The sequence below is a fragment of the Micromys minutus genome (genome assembly GCF_963924665.1).
Source record: "Micromys minutus genome assembly, chromosome: 4".
In the NCBI taxonomy this organism is placed as follows: domain Eukaryota; kingdom Metazoa; phylum Chordata; class Mammalia; order Rodentia; family Muridae; genus Micromys; species Micromys minutus.
In genome coordinates this window covers 19136536-19159071 of record NC_137973.1, presented here as the reverse complement: position 1 = coordinate 19159071, position 22536 = coordinate 19136536, and the positions used below count along the sequence as shown (strand labels likewise).

Sequence of the window (22536 nt, the reverse complement as noted above, 5' to 3'; positions counted from 1 at the left end):
TTAATGAAAACAAAAATTCTGAGAACGTTCAAAAAGCAGGAATTACATTGGCTTGATGATCTGTTGTGCTAGCTCCGTTTCGTTCCTAGGATAAAAATGCCACCATGAAAAGCAACTGAAGAAAGACTTTTTTGACTTAAGACTCCAGATCCCACTTCTGAGTGGAAGGCAAGGCAGGAACTTGAAGAATCTCATCTGCAGTTCAGAACAGACAGGATGGGCAGGCCTGGGTCCTGGCTTGCCGGCTTGCTGACTTACGTAGTTTCCTTCACTCTCATGAACCTCAGGGTACTCTCTACGGAAGGGTGTTGCCTACACTGTGTTAAGACAGTTGAAAAGCAACACAATCCCCACAGATATACCCACAAGCCAACCTGAACTACGTAATTCTTCAGCTGAGGCTCCTTTCTGATGTTGTGACTCTAACGCAGACCCTCATGTTGTGGTGACCCCCAACCATGAAGTTATCCACACTGCTACTACATGACAGTAGTTTTGCTTCTGTTATGATTGTAACACAGATATTTGTGTTGTCCAGTGATCTTAGGTGACACCTGGAAAAGGCCCATTTAGCCCCATGAAAGGGTTTGTGACCCACAGGTTAAACATGGTGGCTCTATTTCTAGGTGATTCTAGGTTGTGGTGGGTAGACATTAAAAAAAAATTAATCACAGACATATACAGTTCATTAGGTGTGATTAACATACTTAGATACTAAGGTTTTTCCATTAATTAGTATAAGAAGATTAAAATATGCCTACCATGTAATTGTTATTATTTTAAGTACTGAGGCTACAATAGAAAAATAAAGACAATACAGAATATTAAACAATACAGGGAAATATGTGTATAGAAATGGAAATCTTCAATGATTTCTATTAGACTTCAACTATGACAGAAAGTCTCATAACATGAAAACAATGAGTAAACCAATGTAATTATATGTAGTATGAAAAGAACACCATCATTTTTATTCTAATAGAATTTTCACATTCTTCTAAACTGTCTGAGGTGGAGACGTTCGCTGGGTCATTTCAGGTATTTTCAGCAGGAAGAAAATGAATACCCAGTAGAAATTGGTGAATACATACTCAATAATTTCTATAATTGTAATCAAACTAGCTCCGCAAAATAGTCCCAGCTGACCTCCAACATCTGCTGTAAAAAATTAATAAAGACATTACATTTGATACAACAAAAAGTAAATGTTATTATAATATATAATATCTGAATCCAATGATTCGATTGCAACTGACATATGAAGATACATGTATTATTTTCAAATTTAGTGTAAGTGAAATACACACTAGTAATACCTGACAATAATATTTACACAAATCATCTACAAAAGGAGATGGTATAAAAAAAACTGTTTCCAATAATTGATTTGGCCTTTGCAACACTAGAATTCTGGTGGAAGTTTGAGCTTCAGTGTAATGTGCACTCATGAAAGGCTAAGAAGAACTGCAAGGTGGTGTTTTTGCTCTTGATCATGTCCTTTCCATCAAAACCTTTCCATGTTCTCCATGGGAAAACCTCCTACTGCCCTCCATTCTCAAACCCCGGCAATCTCCCTTTGGCTTTCTCCAGAGATGTCCCTGTTCTAGTTCTGCCTCCTGAAGAAGATGGTTTTATTGATAGTCTGCCTGGACTCAGCTTTAGAAGACTGGTGTTTGCTGAACATGCTATGGACCTGTGTTTCCCGTGGGACCTTTGAAGAGTGTGGATAATACCGTGCTACCCCACTCTCAGCTGCTTGATCTGACCAGGCTTATGCCTGGATCTAATGCTCGCCTCTGACTCCTGTGTGCCCTCCTCGAGTGTGGAACTGCGTCTAGGAAATTAGTAGTTTCTTAAAGACTCCATGTTGCAATAGCAGAAGCTGAGAGCAGCTGTAAAGGAAATGAATAATATTGTTGCTTAGGGCCAATTCACTTCTCCCTGCAATGAAACCCTCTGTGGAGGTCTGAGGTAAAATACTTTACAGTAGTCACATAGGATATACATATATCTATAGATAGATATATACATATATATGTATATGTGTATAATATATATGATATATGTATATACACACATATGTGAATATATACATATGTACATGTGTGGATATTTACATGTGTGGAAATATATATATATATGGATGTGTGTAATATATAATATATGTATATACACACATATATGTGGATATATACATATGCACATGTGTGGATATATATGTATATATAGATGTGTGTAATACATATATAATATGTGTACACACATATGTGGATATATACATATATACATGTGTGGATATATACATGTGTGGATATATATGTATATATGGATGTGTTTAATATATTATATATATATATATGGACATATACATATGTACATGTGTATAGACATATGTCATGAGGGACAGCTTTAAAGGAAAGCAACTGTGAGTGAAGCTCTGAGATCCACATATCCACATTTGCTTTGGGAAAATTCTGTGTGGTAGAGTCATAGTGACCTGTGCTTCCTAGGGAGTATGAACACAGACGGGAGACAAGGAAAACTGACTCTTCTTCCTCCACTGACAACCTGTCACCTACACAGAAACGTAGTCTAGCAGACAGTGGGAGCTGAGGAAGGAGTGAACACACTTACCAAGTAACTCGGGCACACTCACTGCCTTCTGTTGCTGCGTTATCTTATAGTTTAAGTCGCTGTAGTTTATTTCAATGTTCACAAGATTGTCCCTGGGGATGAAAACAGAATGAACAAGGCCTGCACGTGTCACTACTACTTTTCATGTCTGCTTTAGATTTAGGAACCATTTAACATTGCGTTAGATCCAGCATGTGCAGCCCAGTATTAATCCCATTAACACTATCTTGCCATGGTGATATTTAGAAAACACACACACACAGACACCAATCAAAACAACAACAACAACAACAAATAAACCAAAACTATCCCTTTCCCCAACAACTCATAAAGTTTCTATGCCTCCTTCTTGAGAAACTGAAGACAGAGTAAATACCCTTATCTAACTGTGGCCCAATACGTTTATAAACTTTTAGATTATAATTTTAATTTTAGTCTTGGCTTTTCCAAGTTACTTAGATGACCCTGAGGAAGTAATGTTGTTTCCTTGTCCAAGGTCAGTATAACAGTGCTGAGCTTATAGATTTTAGTGAGAAATTAAATATGAACCAGCTGTCCTACTGATAAATACTATTTTATTGTTGGAGCAAAAACTTTATTTTCTTAATGTCCTCTATTGATATTCACATGTGTTCAGAATGTCACAATACCATCTTAAAACCACGATTCTCTGTATAGCCGCAGGCCACAACTATCTCTTTTCTCTACCTAGAGCTCTACTTTGAATTCTAATCATGTCTTCGATTGATTTTTGATAATTCCACTTGCTTGTCTAATAACTTAATGCATTTCAACACATCCCAAGCCAAACTCTTGCTATTTTCCACTTGGCAATGCTAACCAGTCTAACAGGAAATCCTATTTGCGGACTCATCATCATCTACTTGAGTCCCATTGCTTCACACCCACTATGTCACGCTTGTTACTTTCCACCACTGCCTCACACCCACACTCAGACCCACAGCATCAGACACACCCACTCCTTCCCCCCCTGCTCTTCTCACCGACGCATCATACTCTCACTAGAAGTTCGGTAGTAGTTGTCTGGCTGGTGTTCTGCTTCCATTTGAGGTACTCCATCTCAGCAAATACCCTCTGTTCTTCAACCCACTAAATCAGGACCATCTGGCCTATTCCCCTGACACTCCCCTGGCACTGTTATTGAAACATCTGCACGAACATCTGTGGAGTTCTGCTCACTTCTGCCCAAGGTCATTTTCACTCAGACCCACAAACCTGAGAGCAAGTCTTCTCTACTCTGGCTTCTGTAGATGACTTTTCATCCGCCTTTTTTGCTCCAGCACATAACACGATCTACTAAAAATGACATTCTTGTCATCCATGTCCTCCAGAGTAGAAATATGTGCAGCAAGGCACGACTCTCATGCTTTACCCCTCAAGGCATCGTCAAGCCTATCAGAGCTACTGGATCTGAGCACACCATATATGCTCATTGTATATTTGTTAAAATTGCAACAACGTAAAGATGAAACCAATAAACCTGTGGGTGGCTAAATATTAACTTGTTCGTGCTGCAAACTGCAGTTGAAAACAATTACCACGTGATCTTCAGATGGCAATAAGAATTTTAATGGAGAATTAACCCTATTAACAATGTTTCTGAAATAGTATGGCATTCTCTAACATAGCTAAGGAACATGGATGTAAAGCACTTTCCTTATTGTTTACAGTCTGGGGAATCAATACTTTAATGTACTTAATTAAAAATGTTCCATTAGTATGTGAAGTTGATTTCCATTAGTCCTAATGTGCAGTAACAGAAAAATGTACAATAATTGTACATATCCTTATTGGAGGCTGTAATATTTACAAAAAACAAAACAGTTACCAAAATGAAAGAAGCAGCAACGTTGCCATGGTGATCCAGAAACATCAGTAACATTCTCATCTTTGTGTTTTCTACTGTGCTCTTAATTTGCATGCACGCTGATAATATTGTTTGGTTTTCTGAGCTAAATGTTAATGATCATTTACAGAAATTATTCATCTGTGTTTTTTTTTTTTTTTTTTTTGGAGATGATAAATCCCTCTCCTACACAAACATTGTGATATTAATGCAGTTTTTTTTTTCTCTTAGTTGACCCATCCACCTATGTGGCCCCCTGCAGTTGAGACCCAGGTAATAATAAAGTCATTCAATAAAGTACAAGAAAACTTGCTTGTCTGAGGAAATAACATTGTTATAAAATAAAATTGGTGTTAATAACAGCAAGGAGATAAATGAAAACTGATTATGTGTCTATATTACTAACCCCTAGGGGCTTGAGCATTTGCACAGCATTAGAGGGAATAGCCTCTAATTTTTGTGCACAAAACAAACCATTCTGTATAACTTTTATTTCAAAAATTCTCCCATAGAACAATCGAACCACCCACTTTCATAACCAATATGATTTGATCAAGCTCTGTCACAAATGGACTCCCTGCTATGCTGAGGCGTTCCTAAATTAAACTTGCCTTCTTCTGCACGACAGTGCCTAGCAATAGCTGCGTGGAGCACTGGGACCACCACAGTCTCTAGTTCATTTCTGCTCCAGGAAGAAAGATGTATAGTGTGATTCGTGACTAGCCGAGAGGTTGCTTCTATTTAAATCCCATTGCTAATAATCCTACAGAGGCTATCTACCATATGTTTTCTGACAGAATGGCAGAATCTTTCTAATGTCTAGTTAACTGTGTCTAGACACATTTGCTCTGCTGCTTGCTTTTTTATCCTGGTCATGGCTCCCACTAATGCCAAGCATGCAAGGTCATTAGCATGTCAATTAAGAGAAAATTATTAGTAATAATCAGTGAATTAGAAAAGGGAATAGACTAAAAATCATTATGTTTAATCTATACACACCAAGAAAACCTTGACTGTTTCCATGTTGCATTTTGTTTTTACATGTACTTTATGCTCATTGTAACTAGTAAGATCTCAATTCATACTACTAAACCTTAAAAAAAGGTCAAGTACTGACAATATATTCATATACTTTTATGCAAAAATGCTTTTAAAATCTGTACATTTATCTCTGTTTTTTAAAATAAAGTTGTTTAATTTTAAAAAGAAAAGGAAATAGACAATGGTGTATATTGATGTGGACTGTAATTCTAATTTATCAGTATATCCCCAGTTCCATACATTTAAAACTGGTCTTCTATATTATGCTTAAAGATATTAGCATAACACCACACTCAGAACAGTTTCCATATTTAAAATGAACACAGATATCTGTATTTAAGAAGATATAACTGATTTTTTGGTCTGGTTTTCTCTAGTATGTGTTGTGATTTATAACTCAGAAGGCCTGTAATTTTGAGGTGCTTTTTCAAAATTTCTGATTAATAGCGATGTTGTCTATGATTTTACATAGAAATTTTTCAACTTTATTAAAACAAACCCTGAGCTAAATTGAATCAAAACATGCTTTCAGTCAGGTACTTGGCCATGCAAGTATCAGTGAACTTTAACTCAGTTAATGTATTTTTATTTTAACAGTAGTAAATACTAATACCAACATACTACTACTGTTGGTTCAGGTCCTAAGTCTATAAAAATAATTGAAACACACACACACTCACACACACACACACACACACACACACACACACACACAAATTTAGCTCTCTGAGCTATGGTTCCAAAGTGCCTGTTGGTAAAACACCAGGATAACTTCCTTACAGTCTGGCAGGGGGGGTTGCCTGGAAAGGAGACCAAAGCTTATCATAGGCTTAGTAGCCTGACTACTTATAAAATAGATGTATCACACCTTCTGGTTTGAAAACTCTCTTTCCAAACTCTTTAAAATATTATGCAGTACCTCAGAACAGTCCTTTGGAGTACCTTTTTTTTTCCTGGGGTTACCTGGAGGGAGAAAAGCCTACCTGCTTGGGCTTTCTAAGGACAGAACCTGTGTGCTAAATGTTAACAGTTACATTCAAAGACGCCCTGTGAGCATCCTGCATGCAAGGAGAAAGTGCTTGCTTAACAGTACACTAATCTGGGAAATGGTTCCTCCAAACAAAGGGCTTCTTTCCTTGTTATCAGTAATCCTGAAGGCCTGATTCCTCATCCCATGGAGTCAATAATCTACCTAAGTATCCTATTCCAAGTAGGAAAATATGGGCAAGAATTAGATATTGGTTGTTGTCTGTTTTCCTTTGTGTGTGCATTATTAATACAAACTCAGGAAGACACAGCTAGGAAGCCAGTCAGCATGTGTCAGTGGGAAAAGTCTCAGCAGCTTCTCTTTCTAACAACGGGAAATGAACCTGTTATAGGTTCTTTTGGAGAAAACACCACTTGAAGTTCATGTTCCAGGTGTCGTCTTTTCACTAGTGATTTCTAGTTGAGTGGCATTTCGGATAAGCATGGGCTTTTCTTGTTCTCCGTCTGTGCCAGCCTTGTGAGAGCGCTACTAAAATATGGAAAAATGTGTTTCTAAAAGAAGATATGTTTGGCTTCCTGCCTCTAAAAGACAATACATTTCATTACAACTTTGCTTTATAATTTGCCAGGAGCAACATGGCATAGAAGAGAGAAAATCTGGCACTTAGTTTTGGAGTTACAATCCATGTCATTAAGCCTTGGCAAGTAGAGACCAAATTCCTTCCACATCGTTGACTACCTTGGTAGGAAGTTATTTAAAACTCAATGAACTTCAATTTGCTGTGGTAAAATAAAAATAATTTCTTTGTCACCTATGTTGTATGGTTATTAGGAGACTTGAAGAACAGAGTGTGCTAGTAAAGGCTTGTACTTTGAGCATTAGCTAATACTGGCTAGCATTCTTCAGTTAGGCCAGTGAAAAGAAAAAGAAAATGAACAAATGTCTTCAGTTGCATCATATGATCCCATTTCAAAGCTAAAGTAAGGGGTGAAAAGATGTGATCCTTCCTGGTTTTAAATTCCTGTTATTTTCTTTGATAGCTCAGTGACATCTGCAATACCTTCTCCAGGTGACCACCAAGTCATTCCCTGAGACTTCAAGTGCTCAGTAAAGAAAATAAATTAATGTTGATCATGAATAATTTGTAAGACTAACTTGTTACCGGATATATTCTTGGCTTTGATTCAATTTCTTGGCAAGAAATTTCGTGGCTCTTTGGCTGGGAAAAGTAGAGTAAGAAACCGTAGCTGGGTATTCTGTTTCTTCGCACGACACAGGGCAGCTGGAGTTGTGGGTTCCCATGGTGCACAGTCCCTTACGCTCGATGTGGTCTGGAACGGAAGCCAGAGCAATGGGCTCAGAGGAGACTCCACAATGGGAGGATACAATTCATGATTTCTCCTTCTGAATTGAAAATGGAGTTACGTATGCTTCATATCTTAGTCAACCATGCCTATATTTTACTGTTAATAAAACCAATAAGACAGGATATGAAAGTTATAACCTTGATCCCCCGAGTCACTGGGGCCACATCTTCATTAGGAATGAGAAAGTCTAGGAAGTTCCTGGACCATCCATAGAGGATACAGTGTTTGGACAGAAGAGGATGGAAAGTCATGTGTGCCATGTTATTTTGAGAGGAACTCTCAGATATAATTCTAAATTCCACTTACCTTTAGACTTTTCTCAAATCGGTGTGGAATACTCTATTGGCTTAAGGTTCCTTGCTTCTATGGTCCCTTAGCTTTCCAGGGGGATCCAAGCTTCTCTGTCTACCAAGTTTTCACCTTTTAACCTCCATCCCACACGCTCTTCCACCTACACACACACGATCCAGCACACTCACATAAACTTAGGTGCTCTTTTCAGACACACTTGCTCGCATGCACTCTGACACACTCCCACAGTCACCCACCCCCACACTTCCATTCACACACTGTGACATGCTCCTGTCCTCACAACACTGTATTCACATTCACATGCACAGCCTTGTGATCCTGGTTTTCCACAGCGGTCCCCAAACTGCTAGACGTGTGACTTGCTCTCCTGGGTTTTCCCTACAGCTTACACCAGTGATAGGAAGTCATCAGTTTGGCAAAATAAATCTGATTCTTTTTGTTTTCAATGTTACACTAGCATACTTGGTTTGGAAACTAAAGACAACATAAATTCTATCTTATCACCAGACCTTGAAATATTTTATGACAACTTAAAAGAAAATCTCAATTGTATTGCTGCTATCTTAAAGATATTTCTAGAATGGGTTGGAAAAGAAGGCTTTCATGTAAGAGTATAATGGTTAGTTTTGTCAACTTTAACAAGACCTACACACATCTGGGAAGTTTCAATTAGAGATTATCTAGATCATGTTGGCTGAGGACATGTCTATGGTACATTATTTATTTTGATATTAATTGAACTGGGAATAGCTCCTAACTGTGGGTAGAAACTTTTAAGACATAATTTCTCAACCCATGGGTCACGACCCACTCTGGAAATTAAACGATTCTTTCACAGGGGTCACCTAAGACCATCAGAAAACACAGATGTTTACATCACAATTTATAACAGGAGCAAAAATTACCATTTTGAAATAGCAACATAAATGATTTTATGGTTTGGGGCCACTACAACATGAAGGCCTATATTAACGGTCATAGCATTAGAAAGGTTGACAACCACTGATTCAAGGGATCTGGAAATGCAGGAGTGGAGGGAGTGAGAACAAATGTGTGTTCATCAGGACACTCCCCCTGCTCTTAACTGTGGCTATAAGATGTGTCGTGATGAGCTGGTCCCTGCTTCTCACCACCCTGATCTTCCACAGTGATGAATTGGGTGTCAAAGTGAATCCTTCCTCCTTGGGTTGTTTTGATAAGTTCTTATGGCCCAACAAATATAAGACAAAGATATACAGTATATTTTAAGAGAGTAACCAATGATGTCAAAACCTAAATATGAAGTTATGTGTGAATGAATCAAATTATTCAAGCATAGGATATAATATTGGGATCTGTGAAAATATGTAGGCAAAATAAATGCATTGAAGTTTTTGTCAATGAATAAGGTATGCGCACTTATGAGTTCATTTACACAAAAATGTTATATGTGATACATCTGTTTAATTAACTAAAAGAATGATTCTTTAAAAATATAAATGATTCACAAACTAACAAGCTTTTACTGAGTATTACATGATTCTTTTTCTAATTTGGAATATCTGATCTAATGGTAAAAATATTTTAGTAATGCTACGAAAGTCAATGCTCTTTTGATAATAGAGAGAGCAGAGGTTATAAACAACATAAAGATTTGGAAATAAACCTGTGAGCTCTTGCTGGCACTTTGTCATCATGGCCTCTACTTCAGACATAACCTGTAGTCAGAGGGGGGTTTTCTTTTACTATGTTTTTGTAACAAATTTTAAGGAACTTCTAAAAATTTTGTGTAGCATTTTTCATTTCTGGTATATCTACAAAGCTATTCCATATCTTCTAACTAAATCGTTTTAGAATAAGCTTTCAAAGAAAAAGCATGAAGGCACTTACCAAGGACGGGAGACACACAGTTGTAGTATTTTAGTAGGTCACACTCTACACCGCTCCCTTAAAAACAGTAAGTGTGACATGTAAAGAGTTTCCTTGACATAAATTTCTCCCATTAAAGATGATGACGCTTTGGAATGTGCACCTATCTGGAGAGCTATTTCAGGGATTGATTCTGGACATGGTTATTTGATTTTCCTGGAGTCTTTATTTTTGAGGGTATGCTAAGCTCACCTGCAACACTGAGACACCCCACCACTGACACAGTCACCTCCATGACTGAGATACATATGAGCCCCATACTTTTGATAAAATTAGCAACCTAAACAAAAATAACATTTCTTTCTTATATCATCTGCCTATTTATCCTTTATGTAAATATTTATTTGTTCTTTGGAACACACAGACATATTAGAATCCAAAGAAATGATTTGTTGAGAAGAACACTGTTTTGATTCTTTTTGCTTGTCTCCTCAAATAAAGTCTTTGTGTTTGTTTTAAAGTGCCTGTAGATTTTAAATGTAAAACTGCTTATTTTGGTCTTATTCTATTCTATCCACAATCTTTCGATGTAGGATATATCATTTTCCAGATGAAGAGCTAAGTCTTGGAGTGCCTTGTCCTAGACTATGTAGTTAGAGAAGCCTCGGAGTACTCTATCTTGTATCCAGCTCTCTCTCTCTATTAACATCATTTTTGCTATCAATAGAGATATATACAATAATAAATACATATACAAAATGTCTTTACACACAGTGACTCACACAGTGTTGAGGTTGGATAAGTGCCAATATTTATGCTCCTCATGAAGATCTTGAGACAAAGAAGAAAAACCAATTTACACTATACCTAAGTTTACTCCCTGGGTCAATTAAAACCAAAGAACCAAACCAAACATGGCCTTTGAATCTAAAAGGGTATCTATTTATTGTTATAACCCTTGTGGTTTCTGAGGTTAGCCGCAATATGTACTCAATAATCCTCAAACTTCGAAGGAGAATGTACTCTGAGAATTGTGGATGTCCCTTTCAAATGTATCAACTGAGGTAACATGGAAATGGAAACCAATTCAGGGACACACTACCTTCCTACTTTTTAACTAAGCAGCAGGAAGAACGTGTAGGCCTCCACTTACCTGGAAGCAGAAAGGGCAGGCACCCGCACAGCCTTTGAATGTGCCAAGCTTTGCACTCCTTCAAACAACCGTAAGTGCTGTAGGTGGTAAAGTTCTTCAGCTTAATGTCAGGATTGCATTCCCCCCATGGGTACTCCTGATGGACGGTCTGAAGACAGAACAGATGCTCATTAGGGGACTGACTGCTGTTGATCTGTATAAACTGTACACCTTTATTTACTTAGAGTTCTTCCTTTGTTTTTTTCAAGACACTAAATTTACCTATTTGTCCACACTTCTATCTTGAAAGTCCCTGAATAACCGATAGCAGCCTTTAAACATTTAAGCTAAACGTCAATGAAAATATCAGATAGGCCAACCATTTGAAAACTTAATTCACATAAGAGCAATAAGGATTTATTCCAATATTATGTCATTGTAATACTCAGGTTATTCATGAACCATCCCTCAGTGTGACAGAAATCAGTCCTTTATTGAGCAACTGTCATCTAATATGCAGCAAGTAAGGGTGTTCTTTACATGACTTCACTTAAACTTTCTAACTCTGGAAAGGAAAAGCTGTCCACACACCAAGAGGACAGGAAGTGGACGCAAACTCAAAAAGTCAGTTAGTGTATTTCCTGATTAAAATGCTGTCATGTAGAAGCCTGCCGGGCTGGCTAGTTTCTACCCACGACTGCTTCTCTTCCACTTCAGTTTCGTAGGTGACTTCCCAGAGGAAGCGTTCAGTTTTAAAGTTTACTTTTGGTTGGTTCTGTTCTTAAGAAAATCTAAATTTATCTCAGACTTAATAGACTTCCGTTTTTTTTTTTTTTTAAATAGGCTAACTTAGGTTGCACATAGAAATATACTGCCTTATACTACCTAGGATCCTACAGATAAAGAAAAAAAAAGCTGGAATGGAAGGTTGGCCTGTCTAGCCATGTTTAAAAGCACAGGAGAAAAGTGTCTCTTATAAGAAAGTTAACTTGTGTTTTCAATTCATTTCCTCACCAGCTAATTCACTCTGTCTCTCTATCTCCCAAGTTCTTACCTTCAGTTGGCGGATGGTCACCCGTGCATGCATCCCTACAGGAGAAGATAAACCTAAGCCATCAAACTGTGGTTCCTTCTTTGGTGAATGAATAACAAAGATGACCCCAGCATCAGCAAAACCAGGGACTGGATTGTCAGTGAATTCCTCCTGAATTGAAGACAGATTTGGTTTTATCAATTCATACTGTACACGATTTACTGAAGTTAGTTACATCATATTAGGCTTCAGATCTATCGTGTGTGAGAGATGTGGAAATTTGGTAGCTAAAATGCCCCTTTTCAGGTTGGATAAAACAGATGCCTATTTCTAAGTGAGTGTACAAAGGCTCCTGTTTCAGTTGCTCCTGACTGAATCCACATTGTTTTCCTCCAATGAGCTCCCTTCCTCTATTTTTCTCATCTCCCAAGTACCTCTTAGAAATTTCTCCTAGCCTGTTCTGTTTTGCTATGAGTGCATTTGGGAATCACTGGACTCTCTTCTCTCTCTAATTAAAGCCCAGACCTCATTTAAAATTCAAATGTGTTCTTCAATGATTGTTAAAATTAACACTCTTTCTTTAACAACACATTTAAAAATTATGTATGTATATGAGCACACGGTAGCTGTCCTCAGACACGCCAGAAGGGAGCATCAGATCTCATTACAGATGGTTGTGAGCCACCATGTGGCTTCTGGGAATTGAACTCAGGACCTCTGGAAGAGCAGTCAGTACTCTTAACCACTGAACCATCTCTCCAGCCCAACAACACCTTTTGTTTTTTAAATATATAAATCTATATCAAGTAAACATAAGTTGCCGGTGATGCAGTAGTTTCAGTCTATACAGAGAAAGTGGGTGTGTACACATAAGGATTCTGCAGTGAATAAGTCCACTGGTGTGTAATCATCCTTGAGGGGCATGCTTTAGATCCCTGTAATTTAGAGGCCCAATTCTACAGGACATTTTAAAACCCTCTAATGCTAAGCATTGACAAGGTTGGTTTAGAGAAATAGCTAGATGCCATTTGCTTACGGGACATTATACTACATTTGTAGGTTTCAATTGTATTATTCAATTATTTTGGATTATCTCCTAATAAAAATTTATAATCAACGCTTAAACTAACACTAGGACTATTATCTAAATGCTTTAAATATTGGTCAAATATTTGCTGAGTGCAAGGTTGTATTTGGTGATGAATGTAATGATTTTTGAGTGGGACACAGGAGGAAGTTGTAAATATATTAACAGAAGTTTTTTAAAAGCAGCCACACCTTTATTAATGTTAATGGAAATACAGTAATTTGCTATGATTCAGGAGGAGGTGACCATTGCTCTCCACCATTCATTGTTTGCCTCTGGATACCTAGTATCAGCATAGCAGAAAGATAACCTATAAAGCCTTGGCAGCAGAGGGCAGGGATGGGGGCTGTTTCCAGCACCTTTGCAAAATGTGCAGTGTAACATTTTAGATCTTGGGACATCTGAGTCCCAAGTCAAAAATAACTTCCTAGGCCAGTTCCAAAGAGCAATCACCAAGCAAAAACAAACCATTGAGCAGTGAGGCTTAAGTGAAGCACCTTCACAAACTGTTCTTACACAGAGTTATCCTCAAAACATACTTCATTGTATCAAGGTCCAGATGAAAATCCTACTATGATGATGTCTTTACGCGGTGCAATAGAACTTGGCATCTCTTTATTCTGCTGCATGGACAGCCCCTTGAATTATGGTAATGCATGCCGAGCTTATGCCTGAATGATATACGTTCTGAAATGCTAAGACAACAGTAATTCGCAATTCATGGGGCTTTCGAATCAATTTTCAAGGGTGTGAGATAAACTCTGCTGGTGGAAGTTATTTGGCAGAGTGAAATACTCTTTCTAGAAATGGAAACCTGTGTCCTTTCTTGTTGCTTTTCCTCGCTGACTAAGATGACACAAAGTGGATACCTGGCGGACATCGAGGAGCAGCTTTAATCCTCTTCCAGACAAACTCACTTTATTCTTGCTTTGGATATTCTCACCGTAGTTAAAAGTGAAGCAATTCCCATATTCAGTGAAGACGTGTTTGAAATCCTCCGATATGAGAGCAAACCAAACAGAACACAGTCATTAGCAAATTCCTCAGTGTCCCTAAATTCAAATCACTCTATCATTTTTTATACTCGAAAATAACTATATGAGGACATTTATTCCAGCAAGATTTTATAGGTTGGAAACTTGTGCATACATGTGATCATCAGTTTTCACTTGTATAATGAACATTTATGTCAGTTTATATGTTATCTTAAGTGACATATTTTTACATGTGATTAAGCTTACCCCCCCCAATATAAAATGACTTGTTTCACTAATGATTCACAGAAACATGGTGTTAGCCTTTGGTGAGTGGCTTCTGCACCATTCTTTTGACCAGTCTCTGCTCCCTCCTCATGCTTCATCCTCAGAGATCTGTGTGCTACACACACTTGAATGATGCGCACGCCCCAACCTCTTTCCTCTGTGACTGTGTAAGAACAGTAGTAAGATGTCCGCTGAATTATCACCTGGATTCTTGAACGCTAATGGGTCACTGTGAGAAAAGTATCGGTGGCTGAAGTTTTGGCTCTGTGTGAGCAAGGTTAGGAGATGGAAAGTGGGCTCATGGGTAGAGCATTTTCTTAAGACAGTTCAGCTTTTCCATTACCCAGGGCACCAAAGCAATTCCTATATGTTACTTCACAGATGACTAGAGCTGGGTTTCTGTACTAGTGAATACAAACAGAGGAGGAGCCCTGTTAGGTCAGGTCATCTCTGCTGTTCGTTTGTATCCTTATCAAGACTCTCTTGGGAATTCCATTTACGTCTTTGCTATTGTATCATTAAAGAATGAAGTTGATATTAATTCTGGGTCTATCTTATAGCTTAGAGACATGGAGATATAGGAAATGAGAGACTGGAAACCCAGCATGTTGTTCCTTATCCTAGACTTTTAGATGTTACATGTTCCTATAAAGCTCATTGAATGTCTCCTACATGTAACATATAATTTAGTTGAAAGCTAGAAGGCTGTTTTATCTGTGTTTTCAGAAAGTGCTACTCACTTAGATACAATGTGACAGCTGCTTAAGGTAGACAGAAGTGTATTCCTCAAATATGTTCTGAAGTATAAAGAAAATTTTAAAGTATCGGGTTCAATATATGTCTTCAAAACCCTTGTCAGCTATCATTTTTTACCCCCTCTGTGTACGTATGTGTGTGTATGTGATTGTGTATGAAGTATACATATGTGTGATGCCAAAGAACAATTCTGAATGTCCTGATCTGTCACTTTCCACCTTATGTCCTGGAGCGTGGCTAGAATCCAGTTCAGACAAGATTCTAGCCTTTGCTACCCACAGTGCTGAAGTTATCGGCATGCACACAGACCACCATGTATTTTTTTGTAAGGGTGCTTTATCTGAATTCATACCACCATGCCTGTACAGAAAGAAATGCCTTTACCCCTCAGCCATCTCTCCAGCCCCTTATATATAACTTCTTGAAAGAAGAGGTGTATCTCACATGGATGCCACATCTCCTGATATTACAAAACAGAAGTTAGCAGAGCTGATGAAATGTGCTTACATAAACTTAAGTTAATTTCCCAGTGGATTAGGTTTACTTGAGCAGAAAACAGAACAAAGTGACAGTCTACTGTATTTTGACTATATTCGGAGAAATGTTCAGCCATTACCTTTGGGCCACATGTTTTTCCAAAGAACTCACAGTGCACCAAAGTGTCGTGGTTGAGATAAAACCCATTGTTCTTGACAAACTCTGTAATGCTGAAGTTTTGGTGACTTGCAACAAAATCTAAGGTTTCTGGAGAGCTAGTGTGGTTGCCACTAACTTCCTGGAGGCGGAGGACTTTGGAGACTATGTCCCATAAGAAGAAAATGATGCCAAATCTGGATACTGCTTCTGTTTGGAATCTATTAGTAAGGATGAAGGCATTGGTTACATTGATAAAACAACTTTCTAGAAAACAGAAACAAGGTAAAAATGCATCAGTAAAGGGTTATCTTTATTAAGCAAATTCACTGTGCATGCTGTTTAGATTTTTATTTGCATGTCTGATTACTTGCATTTCTCAAAATGACAGTAATGATTTCATGTTTTGGTCCTATAAATCCTGAAGAGAGCAGCTTTCCTCTCTTCCCGTTGACTGGCAGTACAGAGGGGAACGTGTGGTCCATTCTTGGTAGGACTCCATGCCATGCAATACATAGTTGCATGTCATTCTAGACTCTTCTCACACACTAGACTTTGTCATTTATTTCTCTGTAAATCTATTAAATTTGGGTTGACTGATCTATAAATGCAGAAATTAGATATTCATTAGCGGGATACATTATGAATATCCTATATAGAGTTTATGCAGGTTGAACATACCTGGCTTCCATGTTTGTGCCAAATATCCCTTTAGAAGATTAGCTTTTCTTGTCTGCACACTGTTTTATGTAAAGAAACTTTTCAAAATTTAAATTAATGGATAATTGTAATAACTTATAAGTAAAGCAGATTTACAACTCAGGCAAGCATCTACTAGGTTTAATATATGAAGACTATATTGAACTTGATATTGACTACACCAGACATTAATACACTAAGAGGCTGATGTTGATGAAGTCATTGACAACTTTGCATTACTGTTTAAGTGGAAATTCAATGTTATTATTAAATACTGTAATCGATAAGAATGTAGTTCTTTTGTAAGAATATAATAGTAGTAGTTGTTGTCATAGTAGTAGTAGTAGGAATAGTAGTATTTTTTCTTACATTTATATTTTTCCCCTTTTGTGTTCAGCATTTTTACACACGCATAATTTTCTGTGTTATAACTTGGCTATTAGTGAAAAGAAGTTTGTCAGCTAAGCCACGACAGGAACCTCACTGTTTTACATTCTAATCTGCACACATACCTGGTCCCTAGGAACCTACTCAAAATTTTTGAATGTTTTGTAGATATCATAAATCTCTGAGCAGTATTTTTTTCATATCAGCTGTCAATCTCCTACGGATAAGTAGTTCAACACATGAGAGTGTTAAAAGGTGAGCCTCTGACACCATAAGACCAAAGGGATCCACAGTGTCCCCAGCTTCTAAGTTACACTCCTCTAAGACATAAACTCTGTCACTAGGACCTTGCTGTAGATAACAGGTTGTCACCTTGAATTTCCCAGGAAACGTGTGAAACCCTGGCTTGGGGGTGAGGCATAGGAAGCTGTGGCTTTCTTGTCCAAAATAACCAGGAGGGCAACTTGTGTCTTGCTGAGACAAAAAAAAGATGAGATGGAGGAAACTTATCTAAGCTTTCTAGAGCTTCACAGATGGTGCTGACATTCATTTCAAAATGAAAATATTCCTGATGAATCAAGTCTTCTGCAGCTGTATTCCCTTCAGAAAAAATAGGTTAATAATCCAGTTTCTGAAAACATTTGTGTCCACAAGTTACAGTGGAGTCCCTGGGAACAGTGCCTGTGGACCCCATTATGTGGCCCTTACAGTGTATGAGCTTCCTACGAACAAGTGTACCTCAAAACAAGCCTTGTCCTTGGTAGCACGCATGCCGTTTGAATAGTGTGAGGCAAAGAATACTGGAGATCTTTTCTCTTGTGAGAAGGTTGGCTTCTCTTTATATTCTGACACGTTAATACATAAATTAACGCTTTGAAGAACTAAAGTCACACAAACTTCTTAGAACATGTACAATGTATACAATACTAGTTCTAGAATTACTTGAACAGATGTCACAGGAACTGTATAAAAATGGATGGGTATATTATGGATATATGTGGTGTGTGTGTGTGTGTGTGTGTGTGTGTGTGTGTGTGTGTGTGTGAAGATGTAGGGATCTACCTATGGCTATCAGTCATTAGTAACCTGTGAGTCTTAAAGACCACCTCTATCTTGCAAAAGTGCTGTGTACGATCTTTTAAGCCTCATGAGGACAGTCCCAAGGCTTTGTTGTGAAGCCCTCATGGAAGAAAAATGTCCTTCTCACTGCTAGCCTGGTACAGTGACTAAAACCTTCCACAGTGGACTGCAATTCAGAACTTAAGAGTAGCAGCAAGAACTCAGCCGAGTGTGATACTCTTCAGAGATCAGGGTCCTAAGGCAACTAAGCTTAATGCATGGATTTGGTCTATAGTTAGCTTGCCTCTACCAAGACAAGCATCTCATCCTATAAACAGCCAAACCCGGAACCTTCCTGTGCTATTAGTTCTTCCTCATCTCCTCTACTTTGCAGAAAGGACCCAGGAATACAGCTATATTTGGTTTAATAATTATTCATTTACTTAAGGATACCTGTCATCATTTGTGTACTTAACCTTAGGAAACCAGATGGTTTAACATCGACTTAACCCTTGAGCTTAGTACTTACCTAGCATGTTGCTGCAGAAGGGAATGAGGGAGAGGAAAATGGATGAAAAAAAAAATTAGCAAGCTTCTGTACTTTCTTATCTTTGTACTTTAAGCTCTATGTAAAGATGCCAGTGCTTTAAATTCTGCATCAGAGAACCCTATGCAGACCAAACAAGTAAATTTATACTTAAATTAATTTTTAAAAATCAGGATTAAAACAATAAATGTGAACATACCTGTTCAAGTTACAGAATGTCACAGCTGGGAACCCAATTTTTTCCACGTACTGAACTTCTATAGATGTTGTCGTTGGCCATGTGAAGTAGTTGAACAAGCGACTGTAGATTTGCCACACCAAGAGTGAGACAGAGCCCAGCACCACCGACAGCCAGATCACCTTTCGAACCTTGTTCTGGTTCTGGGCAATGTTATGTATCCCATGAAAGGAAGTAGAGATGGCAAAGTCATGATCAAAGTTCTTCCGGTCCGTTGCAGACGGCAGTGGTCTCTTTAAGAGGTAACACCTTATCTTTCCTAAGAGTCCTAGTGCCACCAAAACAGAAAATCAAAAACAAAAAAAACCAAAAAAAAAAAAAAAACCAAAAACAAACAACCAAAAAAGCAAGTACGTGAGTTAGAAAAACTTGAAGCTATTAATAAAACCTACACATCACAAGTGACTAAACAGGTTACCTTTCTCACGGGCAAGTCATAAAAGCCCCACAATCATTTTGAATTAGATGGGCTATTTGGAAATCAGTAAATGTACTAACTAGGTGAATCTGCTGCTAATAAACTAATGCCATCTAGAAACAGCTCTGGCTAGGGAAGAGACATTGATACTGGAAGCATATTGGTGTGTTGTTAAGTCCAATGTTGAATGAGTTGTTTGTGACAACTCATAACTCTTAAAAATAGTCCTAACTATTAATTAGTCTTTCTCACCAAGTAACCCTGAAGTTCCCGTAATTCGATCAGGCTTAGACTCTCTCTTAAGCAACCAGATCCGCAGCTAAGCTTTGTCTCCGCACCGTAACTTTTGGTGTTGTGATGTCTGTGCACTGTATGCTTTGTGCACGACTATTTTACTCCTATATTGGCTCATCAGAATGTCAGGTTTGTGTTCTGAGATTTGATCAGCTTCCTACCCGCTTAGGAAATGAACGCATACTTCTGAAATTCCTAGTAATCAATTAAATACTGATTATTGATATTGATATTGGTTGGTAAAGATCAGTGAGAGCTTCACTAAAACATATTTGATAATATATAAAATAGCCATCCAGAATTTCCCGTAAGTTAATATTATTTTGATTTGGTGGTAGAAGATGTGAAGCCTCTCTGTTATGTTAATGGGGTGAGGTTCTTCTGCAGTTGGAGGCTTCAACTTCTGGTCTAAGTCTCCTCTCTAGTAACCTAGGCAACGTCAGCCATGTTTGCATTCTCCTATTAACTGATAGCAATAACATCTGCCTTCTGCCTTCTCATGGTAAGTAGCATAATGCTTGGAGAGAGTTCAGTGAGTGACATGAACCAGTAGAAGGATTCAACATTATTAAATATTTTTACTTTTCTTGTAATGATACGGCAAATTGTTAACTGTTCAGTGGCTTTAATTTTCCTGCTTACAAAATGAGTTCTTGGACAACAAGGTGCCTAGATGGGCATCTCTCATTGGGTAAAGGGGCTAGCTACGCAAGCTGGATAGCCTGAGTCAGACCTTTGAGACCCACATAAAGCAGGCAGGAGAGAACCACCTACGGAAATATGTCCTCTGAGCTCCACGGGCATGCGGTGGCACCTAGGCAGCCAGCAGATATCTTACACACACACACACACACACACACACACACACACACACACACACACACACATATATATAATATTAATTCAAAAAAATCCAAAAATCTCAGAAACAAAAGAAAGAAATGAGACCTGTAAAAGTCTATACATTTTCATACTAAAGTTATTTAAAATTTTAAATCCTTCTTTCAGTTCAATAAATATCATTTTTTGTCAACTATGCAGTATTAACATTCTTCCAAAAAAGCTCCAATCTTTTCTTTGAGTTAGGTTTTAATACCTTGCTACTTTCTAATCAATATACTATTTTTTTCAGTTTGTAATAACTAATGATATAAATTGCATATATCAGCATTTTCTAAAGTTTCCAATTTCACACAATGTACGTGAGCGCTCATAAATAATGTTGCACCGTTAAAGATACTACAAACTGTGTCGTCGTGTTTTTATCAATGTCACAGTCTGGAATTGTACTGTCATCCATAACAGCATTAAATAATGTTTCTTTTAGTATCAGCTTAATCAACATATATTTTTAAAAACTGGCAGATAAGGTCAGAAGGCTGGGAACACAATATCACTTATCAGAATAAGCTTACCTGTGATCAGTTCTCATTACTTAATCATTTATGGGAAGAAGGTGTGAAAACTTTATTCTTATTAAATAAACAGCTCAGGCCCTAGGCAACTCTCAGTTTCCTCCTGCAGGGTCATGGGCTATTGGTGAGAAGTGTAATCTAAGAACAAATTCCTGGCCAGGGCCAGTACAGCTGGCTGCAAAGACGTTCCAAGTAATACATTTCAGGTTTACCTTTAGATGTCAGCTTTTTTGATAAAGATACAAACATTGACAGGTGTGTTAGCTTTTCGGAAACATGGCCTACTATTTGTTAAAAACATTTTTTTTTTTCTAATCAGTATTTCAGATAGAGAACCTACAGGGTGATCTATTCCGACAGGAAGCTCAGAATAGGCAGTGCAGACTCACCAGTCCACACAGCTGAGGCTTTGAACTTCCTTCAGAGAAAAAATATTTTACCAGGTAAATATACAAAAAGTGCCATTATAAAGGTTGGTCGTTACAGACACACTTGAGGGACACCAGACCAGCATTCGGTGTAGAGGAAAAAAGCTAAGGAACAGCATAAGTTGATTGTAAAATGTAGTAACATCTTTGATGTATTTATTCTGAGTCCTCACAAGTTACTCTTTTGCTACTAAACCCGTATTATTCATTTGTAAACCCATATTTGTTACTGTGAACATTATACTGAGAATCCAGCTTCCCAAAGATGACACCTGCCCCCCTGCTCTCTGCTTATTTCTGGACTTTAGGAACTGCAGATGTTGCTGTTGAAGCATCTCCTACCTTTCTCAACGTGCACTTTTGATTTCTCAGAATGGTCCATGTTCTGCTCTCTGTGATCCCAACTCCTCTGGGTGCATCCAATTTTTTCAATAACAATATGAATTTTATGCCTTTTATATAAAATGCAGCAATTAAGGTTGTAAAATGTGGGGGCAATTTAAATATTTGTGTTGCTACGTTAAGCCTCATGAAGCACTTAATCTGTAAATCAAAAAACACTGACAGAATCAGCTATGGGCATTTACAGACTGGCAAGAAGCCATTATAAATTAAAACCCAGAAAGCATTGTTGAAAACCCATTTCCTGAAAAAAAAAAAAAGAAAACACAATGAAAATAAAAGCTGTGACCTCACAGTGGTCTCTGATCATACCAGTGGATGCCCAGAAGACAGTCTCTTTACATTTTATTTAACACCCAGCTTTACACAAATCAAATTGTGATTGTGTGTGTGCACTCGAACACACACACACACACACACACACACACACAGATACACACACACAGACACACAGACACACACACACACACACACACACAGACACACACAGATACACACACACAGGCACACAGACACACACACAGACACACACACACACACACACACACACACACACACACACACAAGGGAGTGATGTATCTTTCTAAGTTTCTTTCATAAAAGAGACAATTGTAACAGAGTGACCAGTAGATATAGGAAAATAATAAAATTACAAGAGAAAAGATATCCACTAAGGAGGAAATGCTAAT

General features: G+C 37.9%; 1 protein-coding gene across 1 annotated transcript; it reads right to left on the bottom strand.

Annotated features, from left to right (window-relative positions):
* Positions 1 to 997: 997 nt before the first annotated feature.
* ASIC5 (acid sensing ion channel subunit family member 5) lies at positions 998 to 21827 on the bottom strand (the record flags this gene model as incomplete). The annotated part of the gene is made up of 10 exons (XM_080916207.1): positions 998 to 1158; positions 2635 to 2726; positions 7693 to 7861; positions 10079 to 10131; positions 11207 to 11358; positions 12244 to 12393; positions 14179 to 14304; positions 15944 to 16181; positions 18852 to 19158; positions 21788 to 21827. The coding sequence occupies 10 exons, from the start codon at positions 21825 to 21827 to the stop codon at positions 998 to 1000; spliced, it is 1488 nt and encodes a 495-aa protein (XP_080772333.1).
* Between the last annotated feature and the right edge of the window lie 709 nt (positions 21828 to 22536).